The following is a 9,615-nucleotide window of genomic DNA, read 5'->3' on the forward strand; positions in this document are numbered from 1 at the left end:
GATAAAAGCCCAGAGGCAAAAGGTAGACAGGATAATTTAAGTTAAGAAAAGCTGGCTAGAAACAATCCAAGCTGAGGCTGGGCATTCATCAGTAAGAATTAGCCTCCATGTGCTTTTATTCGGGAGTTGGGTAGTGTGACCCCCAAATACAGAATAGGAGCCAAAAGAGTAAGAGTGGAAAGCGACCAACAACTACATGGAACTGAAAGGGGACAAAGTCAGATCTCAGAACCAGGGGGCACTGAGGCTCCAGGGGAGTCTGCTCTGCTACGGTTTCCAGCCACGGAGACCTCAAAGACCCAAGTCTGGCCCACGTGTTTCTGAGATTTAGTTCTCAGGGAGCTCAAGGCCTGGGAACTGGAGTGTTGGATCCTGTAGGCCTGATCAGCCACTGCCACATCTACAAACCATAGCAGCCTGGAAGTCATCTAGTGGGCACACAAGGTTCTAGCTCACACAAGTCAAGAAAGATCTACCCTACCATTTCTGCCCCCCAATTAAACTGTATCTTGCTATCTTTTTAAATGCTTTTATTTCCAACATCTCCATCTACACATGGAAAAGCAGCACACTACAGCTGTATTTCTGAATTTTAGCAAACTACTACTTTAAAGTTGTGTGTCTGTGTGTGTGTGTGTGTGTGTGTGTATACATGCATCCACAAAGGCCAGCAGGGGGTGTCAGGTTCCCTGGAGCTGGAATTACAAGTAGTTGTGAGCCCCGTGGGTGCTGGGACCTGAACTCTAGTCCTCTGCAAGAGCAGGAAGTGCTCTCCACCTCTGAGCCCTCTCTCTAACCCCAACGAACGAATATTTTAAATGTACTAGGAGTCTAGTACAGAGGTTCAGAGGGCCATTTGAAGGTTTCTTTGAATGAAAACAGCCCTCTCAGAAATAGCTGAGGGAAATACTCACAGTCTACGAGGTTGCTTTAGAAAATCCTACTGTCAAAGCCTTTAAGAGTCAAGGGAAAGACTCACCAAGTCATGGCAAGGGGGAAAATGGATCTGTAGCTAAGCAGAGCCCAAACAGGACAGGGTCCAATGTGGCCCCTCAGCAAGCACACACACATCCTTAGGCAGCCTTTAACTTCAGTACCTTCACTGTGCAATTACACTACACTCGCACACCAATCATCTAACTGGTTCATAGGCCAAAATGTGACTTGTATGTTAGTTCATAAAAAAAAAATTACTATTTTGTTAACCAGAAATTACGATGATTTCGTCTGCTCAACAGTCTGTGTATCAACACTGACATTTTATTGTCTTTAGCATCATCTATAAAAATAAAAATTAAAAGTACCACTACCATGAAAAGCATAGGAAGCATGTTTCAAATACAACAGAGGCCACACTAGAAATCTTCACAGTGACAAAAATGTAACTCTCGGCTCAGGTAAGTGACTCACTGCGAGGGGATAAAGAACTGGAGATAAACAAAATGACAACTATTTAATCATATATTTTTGGGGGGTCGAGAAGAGGCAAATACAGTGAGGCCTTATAGTCAAAGGAGGCTGAGGGCGGAACTTCATCTTTGGAGCAGAGAGCCCTCCACGCATGTGCGTCCCTTTCCTCCGCTGGAAGCAGTGCCAGGCATCACAGCCCAGGTTTCTCAGAGGAGCAGTGCTGGAGGTTTTTATTTGGAACGGACACTTGTTTGTATTTTCCAGACTGTATAACAGACATGAAACAGACCTTTAGTACAAACTAGAAGAAACTGGTCACTGGTGGGCTTTTCTGTCTCTTCCGGCTTTTTAGAGTGCAGGGATTCAAGTGCTGAGATGACCCAGTGATCTTGCAGTGCAATTCGTGGCATGCAGTGGTGGCAAGACAGCCTGCGCTCAAGCTCCAGACTGTGAGGCTGTCTTCTGCCTTACCCCCGAACAAGGCATGCACCTCCCACACACCACACACGCAAGGACAGAGAGTAGAGTAAAACTGCAGTTTAGGAATCCAGCTACGTGCTGTGCTGTGCAATTACACTGTGTGAAGATGTGTCGCTGTGACTGGTTTCATACAGAGTCGAATGGCCATTAGCAAGGCAGGAAGGGTAGGGAGGACTTCTGAGGACAGAGAGACTTCATAGAGGAAGAAAGGCTGAGATGCCAGCCAGATGTGGAGGAAGCGGGATGGGCAGTGCAGACTAAAGGTAACCAAGCCACATAAGTACATAGGTTAGGTTAAAGAATATAGGTTAAGTTACAAGAACTAGTTAGGAACAAGCCTAAGCTAAGGCTGAGCTTTTAAATTAATAAGAAATCTCCGTGTCACCACTGGTGAGCTGGCAGTCCGAACAAGAAAGCTCATCTTCCCTGTACACATCCCAGTCTGGGGACCCACAACACGCACCTGACTGCAGCAGGTGGGCGCACTGCTTCTGGCTGTCCTCCAGACTTCTCGTCAGCCTGTTAATGAGCTCAGTCTTTTCCAATTTGACAGCTTCTTGATTCCTCTCCAGTTGCTGCACGTGATCCTTTAAACGGACGCAAACGCTTTCCTAAACCAAAGTCAGCAAGTCATTTTCACAATCAGTTTTAGTAAAAATTAAACAAAGTGTCAAATTTAAAATCATCATCTGGTGCGATAATCTCTTGTCCAGGGGGAACCTGTACACGGGGGGAGAACAGGAGAGATGTGACCTGGGGAAAGGCCCGGCTAACAAAGGACACCCACAAGCTCCTGTTATTCTAAAACCAGATTTTACTCCTGCCAAAGGAAACATATTACAGTCCTGTGCATTTTATGCTGTGTTAACATATACATACAAATGTAGGGAAACCACTTTGAGTCATGGAATCCGTATCCTCAGACAAGGAAATAGATGAACACATGGAAACTCTATTCTGAGCAGCCAAAGGCTCTGTTCAGGGCAGCCAAAAATAATCTTTCCCTCCTCTGAGTTTCTTTTAAATTTGATCTGTTTCTCTTATATTCCTCTTTCTACCTTTTACACATCTTATTTCCCTTGTCTCCCAAGGCATCTCTGGAATATGTTAGGCATGACAAGCATTATAATGAATACTTGAGAATAATGACAAGAAAGACGTAACTGTTGAGTGTGACTGCATGAGGACACATAAGAAATAGACACCAGGGGACAAGGATCTGTCTTGCCTACATACACACATGGAGAGAGAAAGATACTGTGCAAACATTTCTCCAAGAAGAAAACCTATTGGAAATAAGGAAGCACGGGTGTGTGGAGCCCAGGTAGAAGAAACCATCACTGTAACAACCATTGCTTCTCACCTAAAAGCCACTCAGGCTGAATGTCAATCAAAGCATGGAAGAGGCAGGCAAATCAGTGTGGCAACGGTCTTAAACTTCCTGAGAAGCCCTAAGAAAAGCACTAGCAAGAGCTCCGAAGTAAGTAGAATACATGGGCCTTTGGTACCAGGTACCCAAGTACAACCTAAACCTTAATATCGCTCTCAACACAATTTCAGGGATGCCCAAAATGCAAATAATATAGGAGTGTCCCTGTGCAAAGGAAAGGGGCGCTGAAGGCTCTCGTTTTGCTGTAAAATTCCTGTGAATTTTCTATTCTATGTCATAATGCAGCTGTGTTTGCTTTAAATTCTTTCTACCAGATTTTTAGCAAAATGAAGCTTCTGGACAGCGGTCCGTGTTTATTTAGTGCTGTGAAATTCTTGGCATGCTGCTGCTGGTTCCCAGGACAGCTTGGGAAGCTCAGCGCTAATGAGCCAGCATAACCTGGCTGATGCGCCATGAGTTAACAGGATGCAGCACAAAACTTGTTGGGAAAGGGTGGCCAGACACTCACAATCATATTTAGAGGTCACAATAGGCTTGAATTGTTACAATGTTGCATATACAGTCTTCTCTACATTGAAAATCTGATGTTTAAGGAAAGCACTGAGTTAATTACATGCTATAACCATGTATTTCTCAAACTGCACTAGGTACACAGACATTCAAAAAGCTGTGTCCGAATGCTGCTCCACCCAGCACATGCAATTACTTGGCCTCTGTGCCGAATTCGCTTTCAAGGCACAACTAACACCTATTTGTGGTTTAAAAGAAAAGTCTTAAGAACTTTCTCAACTTTTCTTTAAAAAGAGAAAGAAACCTAAATGTAGTATATATACTGGGAACCTAGAAGCTTTCCCACAAATACAAGGACCGGGGAAGGGAGTCCCTTCTCGCCTCTGAGCACCATGATGAAAGTTCTCGCCAATGAACGATGGTGAGAAAAAGGAATAAAAGGAACACAAACTACAGAGAGGAGAGTAAAACTCTGTCTACGAACGACAGAACTGCTGCACAGAAAGTCAGAAAGGGAAACCTACTAAAATTGCAGCTAATGGGGGAAAATCACTTTCCTGTACATCACAATGATCAAGTAGAATTTGGAATTTATAAAAAAGCCATGCCATTTACAATACTACTCCAGAACTGAGGGTCTCTAGAAGAAATGTAAGACACATGGAGAGCTAGTTGGGCAAAACTGAAGAAATCAATAGAGAGCTAGACAGCTGTAACAGCTCTCTATGCTTACAGTGGGAACACTCACTAGATAGCTGTAACACCAGATAACCGGAACAGCTCTCTATGCTTACAGTGGGAACACTCAGCATGGTCGAGATGCCACTTGCTCCCAGTGAGACTTGCAGAGCCCATGTACTCTCAGCATAGTAGCAAGTTACTTCGTGGGTGTCAACAACCTGAGTATCTTAAGTTTATATAAAGGGTTCCACACATCACCACCACTCTGTGAGCATGTTGAGAATGAAGGCACTAATCACAGCAGCAGGAGGTGGAATCATGGGAAATTCTTTCTCCTTCCCTCACTTTGGGTGTGAACTCGGCTCTTGCAGCGCTCTTCCAATTAGGAACGCCAGCTGGATTAGAAAATAATTCAGAGTGGGCACAAGCAATTGACTCCTTACAGCAAATCCTGCTGAGCCAACTGATAACAAGTTTACAAAGGCGGGACCACAAAAACACTCCCAGGATGGCAGGAGTCACAGTAAATACAGCTCATGGTTTAGAATCTGAAGCCCACTTGGCACAGAACCAAGATTCTATTCTATCTTCAAGGCTAAGGTCCCTCTTCTGTAGTGGTGATTGGCAGGCATGGGGACAGATAAAGAAGTCAGAGGCACAGGCTTTGACTTATCAGCTGTCCTGCAATAACCACAGACCAGAACGAACTGGTTGTACCAGGGAGGTTGTCCTGAGAGCCATTTTGGGGTCTGCCAACATTTGTACCAATCATTCCTACAAGAAAGGTTTCCAAACACACTAGGGATTCCTCCCACCCATCCCAGTGATATAGTGTGAACTCAGCAGAGGAATGCTCGCCAAACACCCACAGGAGCTGATAAACTCCAATTTCCTAAATCTGCCAAGGACCATTGATGGCTGTGCCACCACTGTGTTCATCAAGGTGACATGAACAAATAAACATGAACTGCCTTCTAAGTATACAGAAGGTCACTGAGATGGAGCGACTTTGGGTGTGTGATTTTTTTTTTTTTTGGTACAGTTTATTTAAAAATTCCTTAGAGAATTGGCAAAAAAAAAAAAAAAAAAAAGGTAAAATAACAAAAAGACTGCACCCTAAATTCTAGTTAAGTTTTTATAATTTCCTTATCTTCTTCCGTGGTTGGGCATAACTTTTATCTTTCCCATCCCTAGAAACCCTTCATTATGGCCAAACTCACAATATTTTCTATGTAAAAGGAAGAAAACAATAACTGAATAAAACACATAAATACACACAAAAATAAAAAGGACTGGGTTTGCATTGGAAGAATTCTGGCCTAACATGCACCAAACCTGGGGCATAACCCAGCATCTCACAAAAGAAGCATGGTGGTGCAGGCCCATAATCCCAGCATCTCACAAATGAAACATGGTGGTACATGCCCATAACCCCAGCATCTCACAAACAGAGCATGGTGGTGCATGCCCATAACCCCAGCATCTCAAAAACAGAATGTGGTAGTCCATGCTCATAACCCCAGCATCTCACAAACAGAGCATGGTGGTGCATGCCCATAACCTCAGCAAATCGCAAACAGAGCATGGTGGATCATAACTGCAGCACTCAGAAAGCAAAGGCAGGAGGACCCGGAGTTCAAAGTCACCTTTAACTACTTAGCAAGTTTGAGGACAGCTTGGGCTACATGAGACTGAGTCATAAAAAATAAATAAATAAATAAATAAATAAATAAATAAATAAATAAATAAATAAAATGTATAATATAAAATAGAAATAATAATGGAATAAGATTTTACACAAACAAGGGAAAAGGCAGAGTCAGCCATGGAAGTCGGAGATAACACAAATCAGAATGAACTTTGGGTGTGGGAGGCTTGTCATACCCTCACCCTAGTTTCTTCTCCTTTTCTCTTGGGTTAAATTAGTTCTTAGATTACATTAGGAAAAATTCATCCCGAAACTCGGTTCACTTGATACACTCTGAGCTTCCAATACTTACTCCTTCTTGGACACAAACATAAAAGTTGACTATGAAATATGCTCAAGTTTAGACTCACAAGCAATTTATTTGGGTCAGACTTCCTTTCCTATTTTACACAGACTGGGAAACATTTCAATGTATGTTGGGATGAGACTCAAGATTAAACATGAAATTTATTTAATGTTATTAATGTCTTAGTCAGGGTTCCCACTGCTGTGATGATACACCATGACTAAAGCAACCTGGGGAGGAAAGGGTTTATTGGCTTACACTTCCACATCACTGTTCATCATCAAAGGAAGTCAGGGAAAGAACTCAAATAGAGTAGGAACCTGGAGGCAGCAGCTGATGCAGAGGCCATGGAGGAGTGCTGCTTGCTCCCATGGCTTGTTCCTCATTGCCCAGCCTGCTTTATAGAACCCAGGACCACCAGCCCAGGGTTGGCCCCATCCACAATGGACTGAGCCCTCACCCATCAATCAATAATTTAAAAAATGTCCTACAAGCCTGCCTACAGCCTGACCTCACAGAAGCATTTTCTCAACTGCAGTTCCCTCCTCTCAGATAATTCTAGCTACATCAAGTTGACATAAAAACTAGCCAGGACATAATACACTCGGTTCAAAGACTTTTCTTACACAATACTGTCAGCCATCAGAATACTGGATTCCAGATATTCAACTTGGATTCCCAAAAGAATCATTTCTCCACACTCTTTATGTAGTGGTGATTGTTCAGAGATCTACAAAAGACTCTCAGGTCAACCTCAGGTTCTGGCCAGTGACAGTACACCCATTCTTTTCAGTTGACATTCATCTATGACAATGTGACTATGTATAAATATTATCAAAAATAAAGTTGGACTAACACTTTGAGGTCTGAGAAGGTACCAATCAATCCTATAAGAACAGTACCCAAAATGAGGGTTTCAGACATATTCATGAATTTAAAAAGGGGGGGGGGGTGTGGAGGGGGAGGATTCAGCTACAATACAATAGATTACACCTATCACTAGCAGCAAAATTTCTAACTGGGGGACCACAAAGTATCAGTTACAAAAATGACCAGCTTTACTCGATGGACAGTTGTTCATCAGGAGTCACCTGACCTGCTCCTGAAGTGCTGTTCGGGTAGCATCCAAATTCTTCTGTAAGGACAGCACCTGCTCTTCATACTTCTGTGTGAGGCCCATGACGATGTTCTCGTGCTGCTCTTTGGCTCGCTGAAGAGACTCAGAATGATGGAGCTCCACCAGTTGCTGTTTCAGGTTTTCCAGAGTGATTTCAGTTGTTCTGGCCTTCTTGGTCAACTAGCAAACACACACAGGGTACCCATGTTGATAGCATCTTAACTCCGCTCTGTAAGACTGTCCTGGATGCTACTCGCAAGCCCACGGTTGCTAGGAACAATTCCTCACTGACAACTAGACTGCGCACTTATATGCAGAGGGTAAATGAGGATCCCAGAGAGCACAGTGGCCCTGCTGTGATCAGTCCTAGAATCACTTGCATGGCTCTATAAGCAAGGGGAGGGGGGCACGACCCATTGTAAGGTCACAGAAAAATGTGCTGCCCCTCCATAGACTGCAAATGGTTACTTATCAAATAAAAAGGGTTTTGGTTTTCTTTTTTGAGACAGGATTCCATCTCTGCCCAGGCTCAAGTGATTATCGTGCCTCAGCCCCCTGAGCAGCTAGGACTACAAGCACATGCCACTGCATCCCAGCATAAAGAGTTCTGAAGGCAGAGCTGATACTGTGGGTAAAATAACAACCCATGATGGTTTCCTAATGCCCTAAATCTGTGATTATGAAGGCTTTACAACAAGAAAGAATTAAAGTTGTGGATGGAATTAAAGTTACTAACCAAATAACCTTGAAATAAGGAGACTCTGAAGGAACTGTTTGGCTCAAGATCATTACAAGTCAACAGCTGATTGCATCACCGTGGGCAAGTTCTTGGCCCTTCTAAGACCTGCATGACACATGCATAAGACGGTAATGTCCAGTGCCTTTCCAGTCAGAATTTCAATTAGAGTTCTGTTTTATAAAACATTAAACATTGCGGGGCTGGAGAGATGGCTCAGAGGTTGGGAGCACTGGCTGCTCTTCCAGAGGTCATGAGTTCAGTTCCCAGCAATCACATGGTGGCTCAGCAACCATTTATAAATGAGATCTGGTGCCCTCTTCTGGCCTGCAGGCATGCATGCAGACAGAACCCTGTATATATAATAAATAAATAATTTTTAAAAATCAAAACAAAAAAACAAGGTGGTGGCGCACGCCTTTAATCCCAGCACTCGGGAGGCAGAGGCAGGCGGATCTCTGTGAGTTCTAGGCCAGCCTGGTCTACAGAGCAAGTTCCAGGACAGGCTCCAAAGCTACAGAGAAACCCTGTCTCGAAAAACTAAAAAAAAAAAAAAAAAAAAAATCAATGAGGGAAATTTTCAAAATTTTTTGAATAGGGATAACCGTTGTTTGCCACAGAGGTCAGAAGAGGAAGTTGGATCCCTAGGACTGAGACAGGTTGCTGCAAGCTGCCACGTGGGTGCTGGGAACTGCACCCTCATCCTCTAACGTGCAGCCAGGGCCTTAACTGCTGAGCCACCGCTCCAGTCTCCAAACTAAAGCTGCATTGAATAAAGCTATAGTCTTACCTTTTCTTCACTGATTTTGAATGCTTGAATTTGGGTCTCTAGTGCTTTTATCTGTGCTTCAAGCTGGATCTCCCTTTCCTTTCCATTCTGAAAGAGTTTCTGGGATTCCCGAAGGCTGAGGGTCAAGCCATCCTTCTCATCTGGAACAAGAAAGATATTTACATATATACTGTCACTACTGTGGGACCATAATTGTCACACCCTCTATGAGATCCGTACCTGAATGAAAATCAACTCAGAAAATTGAGTTTTAGGTGCTTTAGAAAAAAACAAAACAAAAAATTTAAAAAATTGACACCAAAAATAATTCACAGAACCAACTACGCTGCCTTTAATCCCTTATTGGATCCCTTCATGGCATAAAGATTCCCAATACTTCCAGCATCTGTTCACAAGAGGTTACAGATACAAGCTCATGCCAATCAAAATGGTACCCTAGAACAGGTCATAGTGGTACACACCTGTGACCCCAGTACTCAGGGACTACACAGTGAGCAGTACTGATCC

At 43.4% G+C, this 9,615-nt stretch overlaps 1 protein-coding gene across 1 annotated transcript in view; it reads right to left on the minus strand.

The window, feature by feature from the left end:
- Cep152 (centrosomal protein 152) overlaps positions 1–9,615 on the minus strand; it is a 59,664-nt gene that overhangs the window by 39,147 nt on the left and 10,902 nt on the right. Inside the window, exons 8-10 of the mRNA XM_026787640.1 lie at positions 9,109–9,248; positions 7,562–7,762; positions 2,354–2,501 (exon numbers count right to left, since the gene is read on the minus strand). Of these exons, the coding sequence (XP_026643441.1) occupies positions 2,354–2,501; positions 7,562–7,762; positions 9,109–9,248 (489 nt within the window). The remainder of the gene's footprint in view (positions 1–2,353; positions 2,502–7,561; positions 7,763–9,108; positions 9,249–9,615) is intronic.

Source organism: Microtus ochrogaster (assembly GCF_000317375.1).
Source record: "Microtus ochrogaster isolate Prairie Vole_2 chromosome 14 unlocalized genomic scaffold, MicOch1.0 chr14_random_1, whole genome shotgun sequence".
Taxonomy (NCBI): Eukaryota; Metazoa; Chordata; class Mammalia; order Rodentia; family Cricetidae; genus Microtus; species Microtus ochrogaster.